The 27760-nt window shown below is 47.5% G+C and overlaps 1 protein-coding gene and 1 long non-coding RNA gene across 3 annotated transcripts in view; one reads left to right on the top strand and one right to left on the bottom strand.

Annotated features, from left to right (window-relative positions):
* GRK3 (G protein-coupled receptor kinase 3) overlaps window positions 1-22078 on the bottom strand; it is a 64895-nt gene extending 42817 nt beyond the window's left edge. For both annotated transcript variants that reach the window (XR_011049193.1, XM_068412329.1), the window contains exons 1-2: window positions 21854-22078; window positions 6380-6456 (exon numbers count right to left, since the gene is read on the bottom strand). Coding sequence is in view for 1 of the 2 variants with exons in the window: in XM_068412329.1 (XP_068268430.1) it covers window positions 6380-6456; window positions 21854-21966 (190 nt within the window). In the remaining variant the exon portion in view is untranslated. The remainder of the gene's footprint in view (window positions 1-6379; window positions 6457-21853) is intronic.
* Window positions 22079-22626: 548 nt separating this feature from the next.
* On the top strand, window positions 22627-24704 carry LOC137670181 (uncharacterized). The gene is made up of 2 exons (XR_011049214.1): window positions 22627-23159; window positions 23454-24704. It is a non-coding gene; the product is annotated as an uncharacterized lncRNA (long non-coding RNA).
* Window positions 24705-27760: the final 3056 nt, after the last annotated feature.

The following is a 27760-nucleotide window of genomic DNA, read 5'->3' as shown; positions in this document are numbered from 1 at the left end:
GTTTCTGAGCTCTTCTCCTGTTACTAATGAGTTATCCCACCGAGATGAATGAGTAGCACTGGCAGGACCAGAGAATCTGCTTTATTAGTAGTAGAGAGCTACGCAGGTAAATCTCATTAAAGCTGTTATTATGCCACATTACAGACATGGAAAATTAGTATTTACCTATTTCACAGTGGTGTTCAGAGGCTTAATTGGTCTGTGAATTGTTTCAAGACACATTGACAACAACTCCACGGGAGCGCAACTGTCTGGGACTGACTGAGAAATTGCTGGGGGGGAGAAGGAGGAAATCAAGATTGCACACCAGCACTGCTTACACACAAGTGTAAACCAGACATGGGCTAAGCAAGCTCAGGTGAGCACTGACGACTGAACAAACCCCTGAGGGCCCATCGAATCTGAAGGAACGAGTTCACGTACACCTCCTAAAAACTGCCTGCACATAAAATCTACAGCAGGACGCTTGGTCAACATCTCTCTAAATGATCTTCAGTGTAATTCATGCAAGAATCATGTTTATTTTACCGTAAAATAAAAGTCTGTTGAAAGAAATATAGCTTTCAGTAACATTTAAGTTACGATGTAAAAACCAGATCTTAAACCTAACACTAATCCAGTGAAAAAAAATGCATACAGCAAAGCAGAGTGAGTTTTGTAAGGCAGCTCCAAGTGCTTATTTTTTCTTTTTCAGTGTCCACACCCCAGTGCGATACAAGCGGAGAATCGCTGTAAAGGAACAGCTCCAGTGCGAAATGTCTTAGAGGAACAGTTTCTGTTTCAGTTTACAGTCACACAGTTTCCAACAGCTACTTGTGGTTTGGGTTTTGTGTTGTTTTTAACTGATCCTACGAACCGCGCAAGGAAAGCATGGGTTCACACACGCATAAAGGCCTCCTGCAGACCATCCACAATCCAAGTTTTAGTCTAAACTTGAACTGAAAATAAGTAGTAACGCGACAAATAAGATGATCAGTCTTCACACAGTATTTTAAATATCATTTTTTGGTCATATAGCTACTTCCCAATTATGATGGTGCCTACTTCCCTATGGCAGGCCAGAAACGGAACCCCAGAATAAAACCACTCGAACACACAACCTGCCTTCTTGCTCTTGCAGAAAACTCACCGAGAGAGTAACTGTTTTCCCTATCATATGGCTGCACATTATTTAACATCAACATACCAGAACAGAGTAAAATTATCACAGTGACACAAGTCTCACAACACCGCTAAGGAAGAAGCCCAAGGCTGTGACACTTTCCGCCAGTAGCTCATGTATGCCCTAGGCAACTTTGGCTCTAAAAATACTCAGTTTTCAAAGCCCCTTACACAGGTTTCCACGCAGCCCCTCCCAGCCCTGCTGCCCACCACGGCTCGGCCGGACCACGGCGGAGGAGATGCCGCTCGCACGCCCTTCCCTGACCGTGCCGGCCAGCCTGCAGCTTCAGACCCACCACAAGCAGCTAGGAGTGACTACAAGCAAGATCTGCTAATGATTTTGTCATCCCTGCTCATTTAATAGCCAAAAACCCCGGTGCTTTTCTTTACACCCAACCAAGTTTTATTGCTGTCACTGTTATCTCCTCAGAGGACTATTTAATTAGTTCAGAATGCCAACAGCACATAGATCTTATGCTTAAATTAAACAATAGCTTAAATAATGCTCTAGGGAAGTATTTTTCCCAGCCTGTTATTTTTAGGTATCTCGGGGAGTGCAGTGCGCTGTGCTACCACACTGGCAACAGAAAGAGGAAGAGCAAGAATGTTTTTCTCAACAGATTTTAACTCAAGATCCATCTAATGATTCGCATCGAAATTCTGAAATAATGAAATATCATGGCTCCATAACCAGAGAAACAAGCAACAGAAAGCATGATTCATTGCCCTAAAAAAACATCTTTAGCTGTTCTCACCCTAGTTTGTTGCATTATTTTTTCAACACCAAGTTGTCACTGACAAAGCTGGAGGAAACAGCAGCCGAATGGTCAGAAGCGCGTTTCCCTCTCAGTGCGGAGGGCAGGCAGAAACGTCCCTCCCCGCACTTGGAGGCTGTCTGTGCAGAAGGAACTACGACATAGACCAAATGCTCATCTGGTTCGGAAACTCAGCTACAAAGCGACCAGAAGATCCACCAGCTATACTTAGCTCTAGCAGAACACAGGAGCAGGGAAGATGCGAGAGCCCCTCACCAGACATGCGTGTGTGGGAAGCAGCACTGATGCAGATGGCAAAACGCTCACCCTGGCTGGGCAGACCTCCAGCTTGGAGCCTGCTGATTTAAGAGGATGTAAAAGACAGTTAAATGAATCACCCCAGAAAGATCCTTCCTCATTATACAGAAGTGGATGGTAAATAGGAAAAAAAAAATGTTTGTAACTTGTACGTCAACTATAAGTTTACAAGTGTTATACTTCAAGAAAATAAAACAGAAATTAAATCCAGCTTCACGGAAAAAAAAACCCCACAAGCTACTTACTAGGCAAGGTGAAAAGCTTGCATTGCAGTATGACCAGCGGCTGAAACAGCTCAGATATGTTCTGTTCTCATCACTGCCAAAGACCTAAACCCAACGGCTCTGTGTAACCGATGAGAAACTGAGAAGGGTGTAGACAAACTGCCATGTCCCACCAGCTCCCAAGCAGCCACCGCAAAACCCAAGGCTGAACCTAAGCCAGGACCTGAAGCTGTAGGATGCTCTGCTGTCACACCCCAGAATTTCTGAGCCATCTTTATCCACTGCCCACCAGGTAGGTGCAACTTGTCAGCAAGTGCAGTGTCAGACGTAAGAGTCACTGAACTACAACTGGCAACAAGTTTGCTCCAAAGCATTGAACTTTAATAACCACGATAATCCTGTTCTAAAGTAATATTATGACCTAATTCACTCCCTTTACCACTTGGCAGTTGTACTCGCCGCAGCAGACCCCGATCCGCCCCGCAGCTACGCACATTACAGCTCATTTCGAAACTGCCCTCCGAAGGCAGCGTTTCCACGAGCGTGCCCACCCGGCACAGCAAGGGAGCGTAAGAACCAACTCCACGTGCAATTTTAACGCGGTTGTGAAGCAGAGTGGATGCCACAGGTAAATTATAGACATTGGGATACCAGAAAACGTCTCTTTTTCTAAAGCAAACACATAATCTGGTGTTGTAGCAAACAGGATGTGGTAAAAAGCAAACGAGCTGAAGGTGGTTACGCACTCCGCTTCGAGACAGCCTGTACTTCCCCATGAAGCTTCTGCTGTGGAGGAAGCAGCTTCTGCGGGAACAGCCGGCTGCTGGGCTATTAAGCGCTGCCAGAGCCTTTCTCTGGGTTGGCTCTCTTATCTTCATGTCCTCTGACTCACGAGGCGATTCTTAGAGAGTTCAAGATCATTCTGGAGCATCACTCCTGCAAACAGCCGTGCCATCTTCAAGAGATGAGAGCAACCTGCTTGCCTTCATGAAGAAAAAGATGTAAATAGAGGACAGACACTTATGCAAATGCTCTGAAGCCTCCAGGCTTTTTTCATCCCCAGAAGGGCTGCTGCCACGCTGCTCTGCTCGCTGACGGCGTTTCCTGCTCTTATTTGGTCCCTAAAGGGCAGAGCAAAGGTTTTGGTTTCCAAGCCCACGCTGCCCGTGCGATGCCCTGCAGCTCTACACCTGGGGGAGGTGGGAGGGAGGAAATTTGGGCCAATCTTTTACAGCAGGACCTGAAAAGCACTGATCCTCGAAGGATTTAAGGGCTCAGTGAGGATAAACACTTGCAGCTGATAAGCCCAGCACCATAAGTAGACATACTGATGGGAAAACACCCAACAGGAACAACTCCATGTAGGACATCAGAAAGACTTGTATCAGACAACTGATCAAAGCCCTGGTTTTTAAATTTGAAAGAACGACACTGAAAAACAGAAAAAAGCAATGGCCTGGAGCTGTAAGAAAGAATTGTGGTCTGGAAAAAAAAGCTTAACAGTCCTCATCTACATCGCTTGCCAAAAAAGCAGGTAGCTTGATGAAGGTTTATGATTAGCATATAGGGATAAAGCATTGTATACTAGAGGGCTCTAAGCGAGAGAGCAAAGGCACAGGAGGAGCCAGCAGCAAGGGGATGAACCAGCAGAATCACAGCTCGTGACCAGAGACTCGTTTGCCTCAGGTTGATTTAAACCCCTCTGAGCAGGAGCTGCGTCCCGCGGGGCGCCCGCCCAGACCTGCGCACGCCAGCCCCGCCTCGGCTGCGGTCTCTCCACGTCCCCGCCATACAAAGAGATAACAACCAGCGTAAAAAGGTGATTAGACTTTTAATTACCTCACTATATTTATTTTCACAGCCCTTTGCATAATGGTCGCCTAAAATTGAAGGTACTTTACCACAAGCAATTATGCTAATGTCTGGAAACAGAACTAATTTAATGGCAAAGAACAAGCTAGAAAACGCAATAAAATCCACATGAACAACCACAGTAAGGCAATACAATATTTTCCAGTGCAATGTGAAGTCTTCTGTTAAAAACAGTCATGTTTATCTTCAATTTTTTTTTCTTCTTCCATTCTAAATCCTACTTCAGAAGGAAGAAGCTTCAGAAGTAACCAAAACTCCAGCACAGGTCACAGGAGACCTCCTCATTTCCAGGTACCAGAGGGCAAGTACTGCTGTGACTGCCATGGGCAGAGGAGGAGAAAAGCTCTCTGTGCATCTGTGAACTATGGATCTCAAGATCTGGGCAAGAAACTAACATGTTAATGAAACTCTGGGCTTTAAAATTCCAGGTTCGATGGCTACCAACACGGGAAAAAAAAAGATATAATCCTTCCAAGGTTACAGTTACATAACTGTAATTGCTATAACTTATCAAAATAACTGCAACATTCTTCACTGTTCTTTGGCACTGACTATTAATGAGAAGTATTCAATTACATAAATAGAAACATCCATTACATATAAGGTGTTCTGTTTTATTTCTTTTATTTTTAAAGGAGGAAAAAAAAAGGAAGTAAAAAGAAAAAAAAAATTGCTTCTTCATTTCATTGCCACCAAACAATCAAACAGTTAAAGCCAGCCTGCATTTTGTTGCTTAAAATTCCACTTATTTTGCAGCTGCCATGGTATAGCAAAATATTGATCTCCTCGAGTCTTCCCAGCCCGTTTTATGGTTTTGTCCCCATTTTGCAAGACAAGAGCAGCTGTACTACCCAGCAGACGTACGCCAACCCACTCCTCAAATCTACTGCACAAAGATTTCACAAGCCCCTCGTGAAATCCATTCCCCTGCTTTAGTACCCATCCTACTACTAAAATGATTTTATTCATATTCAGATTTTTTCTAATTTGTATGTGAGTCCTCTGGAAAATTGACTAACCTCCTCACTTCTGCAACAGCTTTTCTGGTTTTGAAGATTGTTCAACCTCACTTCTCTCTTTCACAGCCTACACACCACCCGATTTCAGTACTTCCTTGTAGGCCACATCTGACTGCTAAGTGAGGTCTGCTCGTTCCCACTGCTCTCTCCTGGACTCCTTCCAGCAGGTCCATGTACATTTTGTAGTCCCGTGCCAGGATGGACACAATATTCTGCCAAAAGAGGATTACTTTGCACGCCTCACCGGCTACAATCCTCATTTTATATTCAGTCGTGTGATCTAGCTGAGACAACACAACCTACGGCTCACTGTAACAGCCAAGTCTATCAAAAACCTCTACCTGATCGGCGGTTCTCCACCCTGTATTGCTGTAACTACTCCAGCACACGTGCAGAGAACGCTGCTTGTGTTGACTGAGAAGCAGTGCATTTTTTTCCCCTCCTCTGGTTTATGGAGATCTTTTGTGACGCTCTTGTGCAAACCCCCTGGACACATCCTTCCATGCTCACACGGAAGCACTGACAACTCTTCCCCAACTCAATTTTCCCAGCAGTCTTGCCCCCTGCACGCAGCAGTTTCACCCAGGCCACATTTCCCCGCGTTCCTGGCAAGAACACGACGTCAGACAGTCAAGACAACACGTATGGTATCTTTTCTAGTACTGCTCCCTTATCAACAAGGCTTATTACCCTGCAGAGAAAAAAAAAGTTTAACTGATGTCACACATTATAATGCTGACAAGCCCATACTAAGTAATACAATTTTCTCCTCGATGTTTCCAAATAATTTAATTATTTTTCCAGTAGTTTTCCAGAACATGAAGTTAAGTTGACAGATTGCCTTGCTTCATCTTCTTCCCCTTCACAACATTTCATTTTACTGAAGACCTTTGTTTTACTAAGTCCTGTCCATATTCCAGTGTCCTTCAGACCATCTACAACACTGATTTTTCAGTAGTCATTACAGAGGAGTGGCAGGCGAGCCAATCTTAAAAATATTTACATAACATTTTGTTGAAATACGACTTACCAATTTTCTGATTAAAGATCTTGTCGAAGGTTAATTCGCCCCTTTCCTCAAGGTATTTCTGCATAACACTGCGGATACTGAAAGAAAAATAGAAAAAAAAAAAAGAGTTACTTGAAATTGCTTCTTTTAAACCAGACCTTTAACATGCTTTGGAGAAAAGGATCACTAAAATGAAACATCGATGTAAGAGACTCATGCAAAATGAGATGTCACTGCCCATCTACTGCACCAACTCACAGCACGACAGGCAGCCTGCTGCTCTACCTAAAGACCGTGAGAGTCCCTTGGACTACAGCCATCAACGTCAACTGGCCTGTAGGCAAGTCACCAACACAGAGATCGTTGAATTCACAGAATTCAACACTGCAAATTATTTTATTAAATTTCAACCTTCACCTATGAATACCTTTCCAGACATCACCTTGCCAGCCTAAAATTAGCCTTGCAGTCTCAATACTGTGATTTTTAACTTTTTTTTTTTTAAAAGGCTCTTGGAGTTTGAGGTACACAAGAAAAATCACTTTTCCCCACTGTAAATATTAATACTATCCAGTGTAGAATATTAGTACTTATTCAGTGTAGAAGAGACACAGCTTTTACATTTCAAGCTTAACATATCAATAGCCCACACCGCCCAGCGTGATGCTGCTAGAATTCCCCTTCAAGGACCTATACTTATCTTATAAGGTTTGAAAATACCACAACTGAGCATAAATTGGCAAAAAAAGCCACTGGTGCCTGCACACAGCTCCCTTCGCTGTGTGCCACGACAGAAGCAAGGGCACAGCAGTCCAAAGGGGAGCTCCCAGGCTCTCCCTGGGCTTGCCCAGCGGGGTCTTTACCCCCGGCTGGATGGCAGGGCAGCACGGGGCTGGCACCGGGGGCTGGAGCACCGGACGCTGGGTGTTTCTCCTCAGACCCAGAGGCTGGAGGCAGAAGCTCAGAGGCACTCTCAGGTGCAGCCCTGGGCTGGCCTCGCCTCGGGCGCGCTGAGCCCTGGGGTCCGCCACTTCCCAGGGGACACCCTGGGCATCGCTTTCCTTATTCTCGCATCAGGTTTCAGCTTGCGCCATGTAAAATAACTGCAGAAGTCAATCAAAGCTCCATCAGGCTGTTAACACTGCAACTGCCATAGATCATCTGGAAAACGAGCCAATATAAGCTCCATTAGGGCCCGAGCTTGGCTGCAGCACACTTAACATCTACTTTGCCTAATTTACAATGTCACAATCACTCATTCAAACCACATTAACAAAGATTTCCTTTATTTGTCAAGTAACCTCAATATTCATTTTAATATAATGCCTATAAAAATTTCATACAGGCAACAATACAAGTACATAAATTTTAAAATCAATGTAGGCCAGCAGTGCTGTGCCTTGGTAAAACAACTCTATTGTCACAGCATTAAGGCAAAATTCCACTAGGCTTTTTCTGTTTCCAATTTTAAAATTGGTATTTTCACACGTACTGTTCATTTTTATAAAAATAACCACAAATACCCTGTGCAAAGCACTCATGCCCTAAACAAGACGGTTAAGTATCACTCACGTTTCTGCAGAATTAAGTCTGAGCACCTAATCCTTGTAAAACGCTGACTCTGAACTGCTTCAAGTCAGGAAAAAACTGAACAGCTCAGTTCTTGTGGACAAATTTTAACATTTTCTGGAGAAGGAAAACCAGGTTTCTGTGGTTATTTCTCACCTATTTTTTCTCTAAAGCCTCTTCATCAACATGTACATGTGCAGTTTAGGGTCACCGCGAGCAGAGCCGTGCCCGAAGGGCTGCGGAGCTCAGGCAGTCCTGCCACGGGCTGCGGCCGTCCCCTCACGCGCTTACAGGGCCCCCATCACCAGAGCCCCCACAAACCTCACAAGCATTAACAAACATCTCTTCCATCAACTTGGAGGGAGGGAAGTACTTGTGCTCCTCCTCAAACGAGGACCTGAGGCATGAAGTCTGAATGACTTGAACAGAAAAAAGTCTGTAATAAAAGCCAAGAAATTAGCTCGAAGGCCCTAAACCCCCATCTAGGAAATTATTCTGTTAATAGTTTTTATGTATATCTATCTCAAAGCCTCCCATGGAACACAGACCTCTGAGCACCGTGATCCAACGCGGGAACTCTGGAGGTTAACCAGCACATCAAGAACTGGGAGGGCTAAATGCTGTTCATCAGGTTTGAGATTATGAACTATTCAGTGACGAACTTGCTAGTTTTTTTATTTGTTCATTAAAAACTAGGTCTGCTCTGTGTATTTTAACAACCTAAACAAAACACCAATTTCAAACGAAGAGGGAGCAGTAAATAGAGGTCACGATCTGTACTCAGGAAAAGCAAGGTAGGAAAATAAGGACTGAATGAGTCCTTTATACAACTGAACGGGGTGGGCAGCACCACAGAGCACCACCCTCCCTCTCCCCGCGGACCCCAGCCCGCCCACGCTGCCCACCGCGGCGCCCGCGCCTCGAGCGCTCGTCGGCGATGTCCCGTTCCCACTGACCGCCAGACCATTAGTAACGCAATAAGCCTTTTCAACAATAATGACATCAGGAAAGCTTTCCTCTGCGCTGACAAGTGCACTGCGAGAAATCACATAAACATATCTTAGTCTAGACAATGGGAGAAGATAATGAAAAATTTAATGTACGACTGAAGTGTCCAGGAAAACACTGATTGTGTAACGAACAAATCTCTCCAGCGCTTCTCCTCCTCTCCCTCGACATCCAGCGCTTCTGGTCTGATGAATAACGTGTCAAAGGAACAAAATGTTTTTGCAGCTACAGAATCTGAACAAATTTGTAAAATGATCACAGGCTACAGGAGTCCATACAGCATTCCAGCTTCTAAACAACAGACTTTCACCCCCTCAAAATCATTTCTCCTTATCCATACGAATAAAGATGAATAAATTACACGGAGTCAAATACGACTACCCAGAATAATCACCTTCTAATTCTCACACAGAAGTTAAAGGTAAAAATCCTACTGAGTTCAAAGGAAAGGAAGCAGAATCCATCTATCCTTCAGAAGGATGGAAAATTTTAAAATGGAGCCCAGCACGTTCCCCAAACAGGAAGGAAGGTTCCCCCTCTGCTTTTGTATATTGAATCATTAGTTGCCCGACACATAAACAATCTGGGATTAAAAGGTGCATTTCTGCAGCTTTACGGAAAAGTAGCCACTTCCAAAAAGCTTTCCATATCCAGCTATGCCTTCGGTGCAAACAACGCGCTAAGGCGAGAAGTGTCCTTTCTGCAGAAGTTCATCTCAGTTCACAGCATGATCTACCTTAATAGCAACGCTCAAAATAAGCAGAAACAAAAGCTGGCTAAAAATGAAATCCAGGGAGACTTTAGAAACAAAAGCATATCCAACTGTACTGTAACAAAACGTTTTGTCCATATATTTTTTTTATTTCAGAGAGGAAGAAAATAGCAAATAACAAGAATTTCAGAAACGCTCCGTTTGCTGTCCACATGCCACAGATCAACTGAAACAACAGGACAAGTCTATGTAGGGGAAATCAAAAGCCAGGCTTAAAAATTCGTGAGAACTTGGACTCTGGATACCTCTTCGCTGGTTTAACCAGGTTAAAATATATTCTGTAATTAAAAAGCTCTCGCTGTCCTGAGCGTGTATGGTGGCACGCAGTTTGACAGGACGCAGGTAACAGTCGCAGTGCCAAGGTCGGTACAGGCATAAAATGCCTACTTGGAAGCACATAATCTGAGAAACTAAGAAAGCAGATTATGTTCTTTTTCACACAGAAAAGGACGTGTGTGTGGCAAGAGCAACCCTCCTCTCAGGCAAGCTACACCAGAAGCAGTACACCAGGAGGTCCCTTAGAGAGGGAGCTCACCCCAGAGCCAGGACACGCCACTGCCGACAGCAATAGATGCTCCTGCTGTTCCCCCCACCCATAACAGACCAGTAACATTCTGTGACTCCAACAATAAGCACACTTATCAGAAGAAATTAAACTTCTGCTGGGTGCGTGCCTGTACCTGCACCCGCACAGCCCATAGGAAGGTCACCAGCGCCCGAGGAACGGTCCATGAGGCAGCCCGAGTCAGCACGGCAGCACGACCGCGACGGATGCGGGCGTATGCGGAAACTACAAGCTATGGAGGAGGATACAATGAACAGCATTCATTCTGACATGTCCTAAAAGTTCTGCTATTAATTTCAAAGATGCATGGATGTTGTCCCCACGGGTTTGTCATACTAAATTATGCAGGAGCTCTTTTGAAAGCATCTCGCACCTGGCAAATGGAAAGGGTAACGAAAGATGTGATGGTACGTATACATATACATACTCTTACTACTGGAACTAGATCAAGAAGCTACTTACTATTGGCCTTCTTACTACTGTATCTTAAAGGAGCTTTTAATTATTTATCACAAAAGCATATTATTTTTTATTATAAATCAGTAGGAGTTCAGATTTGTGGGATATTATCTATTATCCAGATGCACGCACGCACACCACAGCCTGAAAAAAAATACTTGGCCTGACTGCAAGCATTAAAGAATCATCCCTACATTAAGAATGCGCAGTTACACTCACTAATATATTCACCTACAAGCTGAAACAGAAAAAGGAGAACAGAAAAACAAAACAAGAACGAAATGGCAGCTTTACAGAGACTGGCCTGAGGAGAGCAGAGCTCATTATTTAACTCTACCAACATCTCCTGTATCATCTTGGGCAAGTCATAGACATTATCTGCCTCGGAACCCCACTCTGTACAATAAAGCTGTATTTCTTTTTTTCCTCCTCTTTGTCTCAGCGAAAGCATCATCCTTCTGCCATGTGTGTATTCTGTACTCAGCACACTAAGCTCCTGATGGCTCCTGGCACATCCAAAAACTACTCAAATGCTAATAATTGTTTCAAGAAAATGCTAAACATCCAGCAACTAAACTACCCCTGCTCTTGACTGCCAGCCTTTCGCACCGCCCCTCACCACCTCCCTGCCCTCTGCACCTCCAGCATCCCCTTCCCACCCTGGGCAGTCACCTTCCATTCGCTCTTGTCTGCTTTCTCCTCTTCTTGTCTTCACTCCCTATTTCCCTTTTTCAAATCTCTCTCCTCCTGGTCTCACCTTGCTTTCCACACCGTATTTATCACATCCCCCCATCCCACCCAGCTTTCATCTCTACTTTCTGCTTTCCCTTCTCACTCTGCACAAACGCACCAGCCCGCAGACGCAGGGAAGTCTCGCAAAGCCCACAAAGACCTCAGCTTGCCTCCAGCCAGAAAATAACTAAGCCCGCTTAGACCCAATTTCAAATGAGAAGAAAACCTGAAAGTCTGAAGTATAACACTACCAATGCATCATTAGTAATGCAGTTTCTCCTTTCAAGTATTTTTACTGAGGTTTTGCAGAGTAGGAAAAAAAAAGTCACGTAACAGAAGACGATGGGGAGAAGGAAAGAAACACCTCAAGATAAAGAGTAAATCTGTGCGACTGGTTACTAATGGTGCTATTATTTTCTTGTCCTATGTTCATCACTGGCGTGAAGCACCTCCCCAGCTGAACAGAAAACTCCCCTTGAACGAGACCATAAACTGCAACGAGTCCCTGGATCACAGCCCCCAGGCCGGCTTAATCCTCCTCGTTGGGGTGAAAGCGAAGGGCGGACACTTGATGCAACCAACAAAAAGGAACTGGCTTCCCTCCTATGTAAGAAGTAAAAAACTGAATGTATCACAAACATTTAATCCATTTCCTTTTGCTTCCTCTCAGACTTGTACCCGGTTCAGAGTTCAGCAGAAGTTAATACTTCTCCAAATGATTTTGCTCTCAGATGCTGTAAAAGCTGTTTTACACATTGCAACTTTTGTTTGAGCGATTAATAGGGCAAAGTAAATTCCCACCATATAAAGCCAGAAAGGACCATTAGACCATCTAATCTATCTATTATTTGTAAAATTACATATTTGAAGAGAAAATGAATAATTAGAAGACTGTGAAAAAACATTTTTTGACAACAACGAAATAACCTGGGGAAAAAAAATGTTCCTTTTATTCTTTTACTTTTGTGCATCCTATAATATCACTAAATACCCCTGACAGCAACGCAATATCCAATTGACTTCATTACTCAATAGAGAAATAAAAGCGATCACTGGCGCTACGTTAATTAGCACACATGCTCCTTGTACTCTTAGTCCCATCAGCTGACAAATAAAGCAGCAACGAGCGAGCCGGCACGGTCACGGTCTCCCTCCCCTCCATAGGGGCAGCACATCCCCACGCGTGCCCGCAGAACGCTGGCACCCATCTCACACCGCGCAAGACCAGGGCTCGGCCGTTTCCTACCCCAAGTTCACCCGTTTCCATCCCCCTTTCTGCCTGGGCACACAAAGTTTAAGCCAAGCCCGCTGCCAAGTCATTTCACTGCGCTGAACTAATGCTCTTACAATTGTCAAGGATGATTAACAGCATACTCCCCCGAAGAGCCCTGTTTGCCACGGAAGGGATTAAAGCTCAGCAACGCTTGCCCACAACCCCCCTCTGGCGCACGCATCTCATCCAGGAGACCACGCAGCTCCACTTATGCAAATTACATTAATGGAGAAAGTTTACAAGAAGAGAGCCAAAAGCAATAACTATGCAGCTACGATTGCAAAATCCGCACTATCCTCGTGTTCCTTGAGGATCATTTGCATTATCACTGCTGAAATCTGAAACTAATATAAAAGCTTCTAAGTACACGCATTTTTCAGGAATAATTACCCTGAGTCGTAATGTCAAGGACTTGCCCTTCCACCAGAACGCTGCTACTGAGACATTACAAGAAAGAGAAAGTGGAGCAAAATCACATCTCCTTGCTCCTACTGCAATTAAGTAATTCATCAGTCCTAATGGGTTTTTTTTAAAACAAATACAAAATTACTGAAGACGTGCCATTTTTTTTTTAATCTTTCCATATCTATAAAAAGTTTAGAACTTTCTTTAAAAGTAGCGTGCAAGTATAAACATTAACTGAGCTACCAAGAAACACGGCCAGCGTTGGCTGAAACACACTCCTCCTGCCTGTGATTTATTTCTTTCTTTCTAGTCTCAGGATGCGATTTTACAGAGACTTCAATGTTTATTTGCACTATCCAAATCCATCATGAAGTGGCTAAAATTGGACCAAAGATCCTGCCCCAGCGGCCTTTGAACTGAAAGCATGACAGGGTCAACAAGCCCAATTCAAAGCAGTGGCAGAACGGCACACAGCCACTACAGCCTAAACTTTTTTCCCCCCCCCCGTTATAAAAAGTGCATTTAAAAGGTTTAGCAATGCAAGATTCATCAAAAGTGAAAACTGTTAAGAAATATTTGGCCTAAGAACCAGAACTACAGAAATGTTCCCGTATTTTTTCCTCCCAGTTTGAAGCAGCAAGCACCCCTCCGCAGCCTTGCACCCCAAACACCGCAGCAGCCGTTGCCCTAAGGCCAAACAAAAAAAGAAGTGGAAAACCATCTTCATTGATTTTTTGCTCCTCATTGTGCCTTTTAACCTGGCAGTTATTTTAAGGTCTCAGAAGAGAGATGTGAACAAAGTAACCGTGATCATTAGAACAAGTTGGAAAGAAGATTGGGAAAATAAGGGGTAAAAAAAAAATAGAAAAAAGGGAAATGACTGAAAAAAAATCAGAGAACTGATATAAAGAGACACAGAATCGCTGAAATGTGAAAATGAACAGAATGTGCTGGGGGAGACCCGGGGAAGCCAGGCTGGAGACTTAAGAAAATCAGCAAATGATGAGAATGTAAAGCTCAGCTTAACGAAGAGTTGTACTGCACAGAGCTTGCTTTCCCTTCTGAAATGAAGGCAGAAATGTAATAAAGGAACAGCAGCCAAGAGGCACCCCCAGAGCCGTCCGGCGGAGGCGGCACGCTGCGCCCAGCCCTGGGGAGAGGGCTGCCTTCTCTAAGGTCTGAAGCATTTTTCCGGGAGGACGCGGAAGGTACCGGCAGCTCTTTTCTCATCCACACCTTACGCAGAGGCAGCAACTCGTGGGTGATGAGCACCCATCCGAGCACCCGTCCGTCCCCAGCTCCACACAGAGCTGCTGCAAGGCGCAGACCCCCCGAGGCCGGGGCACAGCTGGTGCCTGTCGGTGCGGCGTGCTGCAAATGCTGCATCGCCCGCAACGAATTTCTGTTGGCGTTTAACGAAGGCTTTGATTCACACAGCTCTCCCAGATCCTGAGAGATCTGCCCGTTCCCCAGCTCCTTTCTCAATAGGACATGACACGTGCGGACAGGACAAATTCCTGGCACGCTGGAAGGGGACTGAGGGGTTTCTACATGGAAGTGGTTTCTCCTAACGCTCTCAGAAATTTTTATTTATTATGCAAGGCATATTTAGATAGGTGTTTATTCAGTATTGGAATGATTCTCTTGGAGAAACTAGTTAGCATGGGGTGAAGCTCTTTATATGGAAAACAGCTGTATTTTCTAGAGCTAGAAACTGCTGCTCTTACATCAATGTAGTTCAACTACATGATGTGATTTGGTTTATGTACCTGGACCTGATGGCTTCTGATAGGCTCTTTTCTAATTTTATTAATTACCCCAAAAAAATACTATTATTGATAAGAAGATTAAACCAGGCCATCCCACATGATTTCACCACAACAGAAACCAAGAGCTGCATACGTTCATTTCCTGATGTTACAGCTCCAGCGTTTCGCTGAAAACATTTCACAGGAGAAGGTCCAGGCACTGAAAAGCCATCCTGCCTACAAAAGGGGTAAGAGCTGTAAGGGTTATTAATTTTATTGAAAAGACAGGTCTGCCTGTACCTATCTCCCCCCAGAAACACCAAGCGTGCCCCACGTGCCGCTCTCCACTCGATGCACCCAGCGCTGGCCGCGGCCCCAGGCAGGTCCCAGCAGCACCCGCAGCCCGGCCGCTCCCCACGGGATCACACAGACACCCTAAACCTACAATGCAACATCACGTTGTGGAAGCTTTCCCCAAAAACGTCCTTAGAAACATCCTTCTGTTTTTAGCACAGTAACAGAAGACTGCACACTGATCTCCTCCCAGATCACCCTCATTTAGCTTTTTCCTTAATTAAGGTAATGACGCCCGAGGGAAGGTCTATGTTTCAAAACATAAGCTTCAGCCTTCCAGCATCCCCACAGGAGAACTAATTGGAACGTCTCTCAAGGCCAGATCTCTCTTTCCTGTGCCCAGAGATGCTCCAAGTAACGTATGCTCCGGAGCTGAGACAGTCCAGGGCCTCCACTGCTTCTCTGAAGCTCAGAAAATCTAACTCCAACTCCTGCACTTGCCAAACGTCCTACGTGTGAGCAAAGATACATCATTTATTTTCCAACTGGCTTAGCTTCTGATCCGTACAGCACAGGTAACAACAGTGCCCCTCCTCCAGGCTCTCTTACTGCCTTCTCAATCACACGCTTCTACTGAGAGCAAAGTTTGGAGGCTGAATTTCTAAGCCAAATTTAACCACTCTGTCATCTATACTCACCCTGAGCAGGACTAAGCTATTCCACAATAAAAACACAAATGTTCACTCTTCCTTGTACTGCTAGTTCAGAAAAAACGAGTTTTTTCCTCCCTCCTCAGTTACCACATGAATACTCAAGCCTGCCTTTTCACCCAAGCAATGCAAGATACAAGATAAGCTTCAGTCTATGTACTTCATCATTCCTGAGCACGTAAACTAACCTCTGAAACACATACATCACTATGAATTGCACTAAACTAAATGAACAATGGCTTTCTTGACCATAATCGTCCATAATAATTTAATACTTCAAGTAAGGAAATAAAAAAATAGAGAGATGGTCTCGGGCATGGCACAAGCACGCTGGGCTCTGGGTACCCTGCTGAACAGCAGACTGACACCATTGCTTGGGGGGCAGGGGACAAAAGGCACGCTCAAGTGTCTGAAAAGCACTCTCACAGGTATCGTTAGCACTTGAGAAACAGGCAGATGCTCGGCTGTCTCACTGACATGAGAAGACGTTCCCCATCTCAGAGCTATTAGCTGCACCTACCAGATGGCAAAGCTTTTGGAAGCACAACGACATGGAACGCATCCATCCAAGTAGTTTACTACCTGCTTCAGGAAAGTGCCCGGTGAACTATGAGATGCTCCGTTTAACGGGGACACTCTGACCTGGAGAAGTACAAACCACGCTCCTTGCCTCCGACACACACCTACTCGGGGTTCACCTACAGCACTTACCCTCGTGCACGGAATAACCTGCCTGGTGCACACGCCATGCTCAGCCATTTTCAGCTCTCACCAAGCTTTATGTCCTTTACTCTTTGCTTAACAGTGAGACATAGTATAGCTGCAAAATAATAAATTAGTTTATAAAACCATTTCATTTTGAATCCTTTCTCCTTCTGTACTTTCATGAATTACATGTCAATGAAACCATTTTGAACAGTTTAAGTGTCCTGCATGCTGGTTTTAACTTCTTACTAAAAATTGAATTGAAAAATTCCAAGTAAGTACTGGAAAGGATATAAAAATACCAAGAAACAATCTTGCTTGACACTAAGAAAATTGCAAATGTCAAACAAAAACCTAAACTGTTCTGAAATTTTAGACAACCAAGTTTAAGAAGTTCTACTGAAATAATTTACAGTCATTATTGCTCAAAGCAGATGGAAGAAGCTTCAATAAAGTACCACCACCTTACAGAGCTACAGTTACCGTGACACAAATTCATCTGAATTAACCATTAGATCCTCCGTATCATCTCCTATTTAATTTTGCATTCATTGGCACCATTTCTGTGCAAAGCCCAGTAAATGTATAAGCCTGTGAAAAATCTGGACCTACTTTTTTCCTGAAAACAGTTCTTTTGAAGGCTTCTACCACTTGCATTCAGACAGTGAGGAAGAAGCATAATATAGCACAAGGCTTCCCGGAGCCACTTCATGCCCTGAACACTTAAAGCAGGGGGTTGGGGTATGAACATCACTGATGAGGCACCGTTAGACCCTGCAGAAGCCCAAAACTGAACAGGATGCTTGAAGGAACAGAGACAAAAAAGCACCTTGAAAGAGGCAAAGACATGACAGGAGCAGAATAGCAACAAATATGAAAATGACATGAACAATTCTCAGGAAAATTTTCTTAGAGGCAGCACTCTAAATGAATAAGCACAGCAGGAAGGTGTTAAACAAAACCAGAAAAAACAATGTCAAAGCAACCGAGACTGACAGCAGAGAGACAGAGGAGTTTTAACCTGTAACTTCGAGATATTAGAGAAGTTTCATGAGGTACAAGAACACGTTGGAGGACACATCAAAGAAACGACTGAAATTCAGAGAAAGAGCCTAGTAATGCCAAGAGAACAAAACTGAAAAAGCAGAAGCAATAGGGGACAGAGTAACGACGCTTAACTCCTAGCGGGAGGTGTCGCTTGGGTTTCGACAATATTCAGCACTGTAGCAGGAAGAAAGCAGATCACAAATAGCTCAGGATGGAACTGGAAAAGAAAAAGCAACCTCTGTGCATTCAGCGAACCTCAACTAGAGTTTTAAACAAGTTAGTTGGAACACTAGGTAAGAAAGCAAAGAGCACATCAGAGGCTAAACCACCCCGGCGAGCAGCGGCTGGGGTAGCAGTGCATTAGTCTTCACCTCTGGAGGTAAAGTGAAGATGGGATGAGAGCTGAGGAAAAATGTCATGTTAAAAGTGTGATTTATAAGAAAAAAAGTGACTGCAACATGCCTTTTTATTGCCCCCAGAGGCGCAGGATTCAGAGGAAGGTCAGACATCAAAGAAAAAAGTTGGGAGAAAAATAAGAATTAGCTGGAAAGAGGTAATTACTGAAACAAGGAGGTTAGAAAAGGAGAGATGAGAAACATCTACAAGCGCAGCAAGAGAAGCGGGAGAGCAGCCTGGGCAGATGCGTGCTACGCTTGGTTACCGTGCCCTTGGTATCTGTACACCGAAGCACCCCGAGCTTACGTGATGTTTACAGCACGGAAGCTCCAATGTTAACTTTCCTGGTGAGGCCAGCAGGGCTGTACGTGGCCCTCTGCAAGCCCTGCACCCCTTTGGTTCCAGTTCCCTGATTTCCTGGGCTGTTTTTCTCAACTTCACGTTATGCAAATCCTTTCCTCAAAATAGAAGCCGCTGGCAAATAAAAAGAGCTGTTATATAGTGTTCTTCCACTCCCTTCGACCAAAATAAGGGGAATCTAAAATTTACATGGAAAAGGGAAAAACTTCAGAAGCCTGCTGAATAGCCTAAAAAAATTCAGAGGGCAGTTAATTTCCTCCTTTTCCCCCAAACTTAAAATACTTGACAGTAATTCTGGAGAAAAAAGATTAAGCTTTCACATTTGCTCATGTTTCAATATGTATGACTTCTTTTCCCTTTGAGGTCCCATTTCTGCAGGTCACTCTGCCTTTGACAGCCCTTCTGCCCACCCATGCGAATCCACCTGCAAAACAGGCTTCTACGAAACAACATAAAACCCAGAGATATCGCAGCTTTCTCAGCTCTTGGCAAGGCTCTGAGGAATGAGAGGAGGAAACGCAGAAGGGAAGGAAAAGCAGATGACAGAGGATGGAAAAAGGGTTGTTTTGGTGTTTTAAAAACACGCTAAGCCTCTTCCTCAGGCACTCTCGTCTCATTAGCGTTTTCTGTCCTCTTTCTTCCCAAACTGTGATATTTAACGATTTCGGTACAAAAGCAGTCTGAGGATGCTTCATGTAAACTCAGCAATAATCAGCCCCACGGCCAATAAACTCCTCACCCTCGTAGTTTATTTGCTGCTAAGCCTTGGCCTGCAGCCTTGGAATTCATTCTGCCTGCACTACAGCTATTTCCTCGTAAACAGGAAGCCCCCTCGAATTTGCATTACAGTAAACTCGGTTATTTCATTTAGTGTCAGGCTTATCTCCGAAAGATAAAACGGTGCCGACAGGTGTACCAGGCTCGAGCAAAGAGACAAATTGTAACAGGGGGGGTAAAACCTTTGTAATATCTCTTGAGGAGATAACGTCAGCAGCACAGGACGCCGTCGCCGAGCAGTGGTTGCCCGCCGGAGATAAACCCACACCGAACGCGCTCCTGCGAGAAGGGCGCTGCAAGGAGGCCGAGGCGTTTATTTTGAAGCGTGGATGTGATATTCCAGTGACCTTCCTGCTATCCGTCCCAGCGACAGCCAGGAGCCGAGCGCGACGACGGCTGCTCGCAGCCCAGCGTTACAAAGCTGTGCTCACGTTGCTCTCACACAGAGAAATAAAAATTATTTGGAAAAATTGTTCCATTTCAAACTCATGTAAGAGAGGACTTTGCGTGTTGTATTTTTTTTGCTGTTACTATATCAACCTGCACTTAACCAGCCGATTTATGTAATTTTAAATGAATCACTCTGCCAGTGATACAGAATATTTACACACACCCAACACACCGTGTCTCTTTTAATGAGAGGGATCAAAAGAACCCAACCAGAAACCAGCATGAAGACATCTGACACCAGAATAACGGTCACAATTTCCTACTGTGTGAGGAAATCCCTGGTTGCAGTTAGAAGCAGAGAAGTTCAGTCATTTCAAGCAACCTAGAGCCGTTTGTGGTCCCAGGCTTAGGTAAGTCTCTGTTCTCATTTATGTCCACGCTTCCTCTCATTCATCTGCTGAGCTGTCTTACACGTCCCCATCCCACGGCACCCTGGCACCGCTGACAGCTGCAAACCTCTCCCTCGCTTAAGGCTTCTCACCTTCTGCAGAGCGTGACAGTCCGGGGGGGATGGCAAACAAGCTTTTTCCTTTAATATTTCACGTAATCTGCAAACAGGTTCTTCCACATGCAGCTCCAGGAGCGAGGCAGGTCAGCCACCCAACCCTTCACCTTTCCTCCTACTCTGTGAAACTTCCTCTTGCACCTGGCTGCCGTTTCCCACCCTGCGGAGCCGAGCACGGGTGAACCACCTCTCCGAGCCCAGGGAAACCACCAAACATCGACAAAACGCAAATCCTGGAGCAGGAGAGCAGGACAGCGCAGGCTCCTCAGGCCTCACGCTGTGCTACGAGGCTGCACCACGCTTTGCACAAGAGGATGTCGGGGCAGGCAGCGGCTTTCGAGCCGCCCCACGAGTGCCAACGGTGCTGTCGCTTCTCAGGGCGTTGGGAGGGCTCTGCCCTGCACACCCACCGCGTCCCCACCTTTCACCTCCCCAGAGGGGTCCCTAACCCTGTTGCAAACAGGGAGCACCACTGCACACCACTGATGCTAACAGTAGTAACAGCCATCACCAAAGCACTAATGTAAAGCTCCCAGCCCTCCCAGTAAAGCATCCTGCACCGCAGGTTAACAGCGTAGGCTAAATTTTATGGATATCATTTTTATAAGCGTTTACACATACCAGGAGAAAAACAGGCACCTTCATCTGTCCAGCGAGCCACCCTCAACTGGACCTTAAAAACGACTGCCAAACTTCTTCATCTGAGGCTTCACTGCCTCTGCAAGGGGGATTAACGTGAGCTGGGCACCCCCTCGCCTCCCCCTGCTCTGCAGCCTCACTGCGCTACCCATGAAGGCAGAAAAACGAGTGAAGAAACGAGCAGAGGGCTTCGGCGAGCTCGCTCACGGCAGACAGCTGGGCTAGGCCACCGGCAGGCTTGCAAACTGCCTACACGTTCTGCAGTAAATTCTGGGTTAGATTTTTTTTGTTGCGGTATTTTGTTTGCTGGCTAAATCTTCATTTTATATATACATATACACGCAGAGAGATGAAACACAGAGGGAAAGCTGACTTTTAATTTCAGCAATAAATAAGGAAGCGATGCTCAGGTGATTTTACAACGCATCCATAACCAGGGACTGACGTTCAGAGAAAAAAAGCTGCTTTTACCACCAAACCCCAAGAAAACCACCTCAGTCACGCCAAGGCACCGGCGAGCCCCGTGGCAGCCCACGATGGAGCCGAGCCCTGCACCCGCTCCTCGCTGTACAGCCCCTCTGCTCCGTGAGCTGCCTGCTAAGAGCAAACCTCTCTCCCCACTCCGTCCTCCCTCCCTGCTGTTGTCAGACCTCACGAAGCATCACCAAAAAATAGCTCTGCAGAGCAGAACGGCGAGAATGATTCCGTTTGGTCTCACCGTTTCGCTCACCACTTAAAGAATTTCTCACCCGCTGGACGAAGCATCAAGTTTAGGATCAAATAAACACCCGAACCGTGGTTTTTTTTTTTCCCCCCGGGAGAACCGGGCTGCTCCACATCCTCACCCACCGCTACGAACGCCCGCAGAAGTTGTTCCAAACACACGCATCCCACCCGACCCCGCTCCGCCCGCCCCGCCGGAGGCCGCGGGGTGCCGGGCACGGCGGAGGGCCCGCCGCCGCCAGACCGTTATGTTCTGCACCGCGGTGCCGGCGCGGGGGGGAGCGGGGAGGCCGCCGGGCCGGGGGCTACCGGGGCCGGGCAGGGGCTACCGGGCCCCGCGGGCCGCGGCGGGCAGTACCTGGGCTCGGGCAGGGTGATCTTCTTGCTGGCCCTGGCCGCCGGCGTGCTCTTGCTCTTCTCCATCGCCATCAGGTAGCTGACATCGGCCAGCACCGCCTCCAGGTCCGCCATGTTCCCGCTCCCGCCGCCGGGCTGCAGATGGAGGCTCCGCCGGGGGCAGCCGCCCCCGAGGCGGGGGGTTGGCGGCGGGCGAGGCGGGCGGCGGCGGCGGCAGCTCCCCCTCCGCCGGTGCCGCCGAGCGCCTCCCGGCTGCGCGTGTGCGTGTGTGAGCGCGGCGGGGGGGGGGCAGCGGCCGCCTCCCCGCCCTCCGCGCCCGGGGCTCGCCGCCGGCCCTGCGCGCCCTCAGCCCGCGGCCGCCGCGGCGGGCGGGCGGGAAACCCCCCCCCGGGGCCGTGCGCCGCCCCCGCCGCGCCGGGCCGGGCCGGGCCGGGCCGCAGCGCCCCCCGCCCGCGCAGCCCCTCAGCGCTCGGCCGCCTCCGCCGGGCCCATGGCGGCGGCAGGGCGGCCCGGCGCGGCCCCCGCGGCTCGCAGCCTACGCGGCCCCCGCGGCGGGCGGGCAGGTCGGAGCGCGGCCGCGGGGCTCGGCGGCCATGGGCGGGCGGCGCGGCCGCGGGGGCTGCCCGGCGTGAGGGGCGGCGGCGCCTGCAAAAATCCGGACCTGGATTCCGCGGCGGCCGGCGGAGTTGGGGGGGGAGCCGCCGGGATCCCGGGGAGGGGGGGGCGGCCGCCGCCGGGGTCCGCCCGGCCCCGAGGGGCTGCCGCGTCCCGGCCGCGTGGCCCTCGGGATGCGGGGAGCGGGGGTCGGCTCCCGCTGCTGCTGCCGGGGCGGGGGAGGCGGGGAGCAAAGCCCCCCGGCACCGGGCGTTTGTGTATCTTCAGCAACCGAGGGGCGAGCGCAGGGTCCTCGGGGTGTGTGTCTGTCGGGCACGGTTTGGGGGACGCGGGTGGTCCCCGGGGACCGGGGGGACGCCAAAGCTGGCCCCGCACAGCACGCGTGGGCCTGCCTGGCCAGGAGCCTCGGCGCCCAGCCGGACGCGTATCTTTAAAATTAATTTCCTCATAGTTTATTGCAACGTGATGTGCGTAAGAAAAATGGGATACCAGTAAATGCATCTGTATGAAACCCCGTAACTGCTCGTTGAAATTCTTTTGCTGGTAAATAACGGTGCAAAACAAGGCTGACACCGAGGGACCAGCTGTGCCAGCCTGCCGACGGGCACTGCCACGCGTCCTCGGGCACCGACAGGCTCCTCGCTCGTATTCCTTGCTCAAAATGTAGTAGTAGCTCTCCTGCAGCCAAGCAGGTATGCATATTTCAGCTTCTTTCTTTTCTGAATTTCGTCAAATATGTCATAAATAATTGGCTCAATGAAAGGCTAAGTCAATGACAAGTCTGCAGTTTAAAACTCAGCTTGTTTTGAGCTCTTTTCAAGTGCTGCCACTCCTCCTTCCTACATCTTTATGAAAGCTAATGATCTGATTAAAGCTAGGTAGAGTATACAGCTGGGAGGATTTCACGTGCGGCTCATTATGAACCATCTGAGAACCCCCTTTTTGTTGAAAATGTTAATTTAAACCAACACTTTTCACCTGAACAGATCTGTTGGGGGAGGTTCCTCCTCTGCTGGTGAAGTTCCTGGTTGCCACAGAGCAGTGCTGAGGCTTGGGGTGTTCAAGCGAAGGTGGACGGGAGCAGAGGACCTGGGGCACGTCCCTTTTGGAAGCTCAGCGTGAAGTTTCCCACCAGCCCTGTCTGAAATTCTCACTGAGCCGAGCTACGTGATGGGAAGGGGTGTTTGGATCTGGCTCATGGGCCATGACATGGCTCCCGTGACTCCAGGCTCAGTCCAGACCTGGAGCTCCTGCTCCGAAGCATATTTTGGTGCCTCTGCATGGGCTGTCCTTGTGTGGGGTCATGATGGAGCGACATCACACCTGGGCACGGTGACTGCGGGTGCTCCCCTGGTACCTCTCCCCCAGCCCAGCAGAGCGGTCTTGCTCAACCCTCTGCACCGGAGGGGTCCCGTTGCTGTCTGTGAAGCCGGCCAGGCACATACAGCTGTGCTCCCTCATCAACGCTTGCAGAATTATTGTCCAATTAGTTGTAAATACATAAGTATACATGATGCCCTGTGCTGTAGCGCACTAATCTACCAACTAAGGCAAAAAACATGGTCTGCACCTCACCTGGGGAATCATTTGAGAGTTTTACAATGTCTGAGTTTTGGTGAGAAAGGCTGGCGTTGTCTAATGACGGCTCCAAAGCTGTTTGGCTCCACTGTTAGAAGGAATATTCTAATTTGTTTAACCAGGAGTAAACATTTGTCAGCCTTGCCGCGTCCTTAGCCTGGTTATGTGAGCAGACACGTGCGTTTTCTGTCTCTCCCAAGGTGCCAGCTGAGCTGTGGCTCCCGCAGCCCCTCTGTCCCTCACCACTCAGCCATTTCCATGGACAGAACTGGTTTTCATTTCCTGAGCTGTGAACGTGCTGAAGGAGCAACGGCACCGCAGGGAGGTTGTCAGCGCTGACCTGATAGTGTTGCTAAACACCAGCATCACGATGCGACCGCACCGAGGGGAGGAGAGAGCAAACAGAAACCCATTACTGCCCGCCCAGCCTCGCCGGAGAAGGGCCTTTTGTTTTCTAAAATATTTAAATGACTTCACAGCAATAATGGCCATGAAAATGCCACTTAGGATTCATAATGCTCCCCTTTTTTATTCCTGTGCCACATTTTCACCATTATTATCTGGATGTTGTTGTAATGTACCCTTCAAAGGCATTCTTGGTGACAATTTCTAGGAAGTCATGTTTGCTGATGGCTAATACAGAAACCCCAGTTAAGAAACTTGTTCTCTTCTTTCTGCTGTTTCCATCGGTGCTAGCTGGTGCGGCAGCAGCAGCGGTGGGTTACCAGAAAAGGTGTCCTCTTCACCATTTCCTCACAGAGTGCATTTGGGGCGCAGTCAGAGGAGGTGGCACGGCCCCGTAGCCGTCCCCGTGCACTGGCTGGGTTGGGGGGCACACGGGTGGCTGGCAGAGCTCGAACCTCCCTCCCTGCACCAGCACGGGGCCGGGGAGCTCTGTCTGTTCACTGGTACCTCTAGCAGCACATAAAACTCATACGCTTTGCAGTTTCATGTTCAGAGGTTTTGAAGGTCACTTGAATGGGTGTTTTTTTAATGCTGAAGTGGAAGCAAACCTGTTTTTTTCCTGGAGAGAGCAGAACAGGGAGCACTGGCATCGTTGCAGGGAGGTTGAATTCCTTGAGTGCGTCTGCAGCTTTCCCTAGCGTGTGTTTGCATCCCAGGTTTGGTGTTTGTCTGTATTGTGAGGAATTTGCTTTTTGTGTGCGTTGTTTTATGCATTGTGTGTTGGTTTCAGCGTCTGCACGTGGTGTTGGTGTGTGTTTACAGCGCGCTGTGCTGCGTGTGTGCTCCCTTAGGTAAAGGAAACCCCGAATTAATCAGTGCCGGGGTTAGCAGAGGTCAGAATATGATACACTCACGCACGCTCTGGCAGCGTTTAAGCATCTCCTGACATTTCTGTGAGTGCTGACTGATTCTGTTCGATCAGTTTAAGCGTGTCTCAAGGCTGTCTCTCTGGGCTGGGGCGCTGGGTTTGCGTGCATCCGTGGCAGAGCCGAGACACCCTGCCTCCTCTCTGGTGGGCCTTCCTTCCGAGGAGTTTCTCCTACCATCTGTATAAGATTTAAATGTTTACTTTTGCACTGCTCTGCTCCACAGATGACAGATGATATTACAGAGAGTAACGAGTCTGAAGGACATTTCTTAGTGCGCCCTATGCCGACACCATCCCATCAAGATAACGGTGCCAAACGGCACATGGGGATGGAGGCAGATTCGTCCTCCTGCCCTCAGACCTGTGGCAAATCTCATAACAAATAGAGTAATTAATGGCCATTTCTGCTGCTGCCTTTATTCACTGACTATTCCAGGAGGAGCGATTTTACAGGAGACAGCCTCTGCCTTCGCGGTGCTGTCACACTAGGCACCCTGAGCATCAGGAGGGGAATGAGCACTGCAGCTCTGCCCCCCTGGAGAAGCACAACAGCTCCTCTGCATCTCCACAAATTCCTCCAGCTTTCTCCCAGTACCCTTAACAAAGGCACTTCAGCCACTTCTGATGGGTAAAGTTAGTTTATCATCATCACATTCCTTTTTGTAACTAGCTGATGTGATGGTGAGGCTAAGTTTTAATTAGGAGACAAATGGTAATTAAATCATCAAAAATGTTATCCATGATCAAACATTTGTACTGGAATAGTCTGACTAGTAATAATAACGTCCTCTGGGCATAGATAAGACCAGAGTTGAAAGTCACGCAGTGTCTTAAGTCTTGCGTGAGAAAACACAGGCACGAGAGGTGAGGGTCCTTCGGGTTGCAATCGCATCACACCATTTCTCTCACCCCTATAATACAAATATTTTTCAGACATTTTCATCTCCACGTTTTCTTACGCTGACGCATCACGTAAGAGTGTCCTGTTTGCTGTCTCTCTCCTCCCTCCGCCTGTGCCTTGCCAGGCTGCCAGTTCATTCTCCAAGGCTGCTGTTTCCTCCACGGCTGCCCGAGAGCCGGGCAGATGTGCCCCAGGTGTGCTCACAGGGTCTCCTGCCATTTTTTAACCTTCAGAATGGTCCCGCGGGGGCCGTTTAGAAGAGGCTCGTGGTCTGTCGCAGGGGCAGCAGGTCACCCAGGATGGCAGGACATCTCGTCCTCTGCTCTGTGCAGCAGCAGCGCCTGGCTGGGCTTAATCCTCCAGGAGGAAATCTGTGTGCCTTTGGGATGGACTGGAATGGCTTTAGCAGTATTTTTTATCAAAATAAATTGTGGAGAAATAGCGAATCTAATTCAGATGACAGCAACATCAGAATGCATTCTTCTGGCCCCTCGCTAATTCAATTGCCAGCCATGCAGGACATCCTCCAGTACACATTGTCTCATGAAAACTGGGTCCCGGATCCTGGGCAGATACTGACCTACCTTGGCTTTGGTGGGGCAGTACTGATGGCACCCCACACATCTGCCCTCACTGGACCTCCTACCGCTCTGGTTTAATCCCCAAAGGCAAAGAGCAGCCTGGCCCGGGGGCTGGTGGCTTACCATGGACTTACTGTGGGCCAGAGCCCAAACCCAGCGTCAGCTCGTGAGCAGCTCAGGGCCGGCGAGAGGGAAGAGACTCGAGTTGGGTTTTCAGCCATCGTTTACTCTGCACAGTGATTTAAAAATGAACTTTCTATAAAGCATAAATAAATTTGTCATGTGACGCAGGAATTCCTGCATTATTAAATATTTGGAAAAATGGCTGAATACAGAGTGGTCAAATTTAAGCAGTTCAACCTCACAAAGAGACATTTTAGAAAAAAAAGCAGGGCGCTCACTCTTGCTTTAAATAAGCACCCTGTTCCCTCCTCTGGAGTGACTCTAGATTTTTAAGACAGTCTCTACTATTTATTTCCCTTCACTTCCTTTCAGTGAAGGAGTGGAAACAGACACAAATGAAAACACTGAATGTTGTGAAAAAAATACAGAGTTTTTAAAGACAAATGAAAGTTAACAGTAGGTGCCCGTTCACCAACACTGACGTTTCCTGCAGGACACCAGCTGGATGGGAAGGGCTCCTCAGGCTTGGGGCAAATCGAGAGGGAAATGGCATAGCCAGTGAGGACTGTGACAGCAAATGCCTTAAAGCCCTAAGAGTCGTCTCCCTTCAGGAGAGCTAATATCAGCTGGCATTAAAGCAGCATTTTCCCTGTACAGACTGATTAGACAAGCAGATATCAAGAGGGAACCATTGAGCATTCACTGTTCCACAGTCTGGCTTGAATGTAACTTGATAAAGGAAAAAAAAAAAAAAAAAAAATCAATAATTGACTAATT

Source organism: Nyctibius grandis, chromosome 14, assembly GCF_013368605.1.
Source record: "Nyctibius grandis isolate bNycGra1 chromosome 14, bNycGra1.pri, whole genome shotgun sequence".
Lineage (NCBI taxonomy): Eukaryota > Metazoa > Chordata > Aves > Nyctibiiformes > Nyctibiidae > Nyctibius > Nyctibius grandis.
The sequence above is the reverse complement of the archived record's forward strand: the minus strand, read 5'-3'. Positions and strand labels throughout refer to the sequence as shown.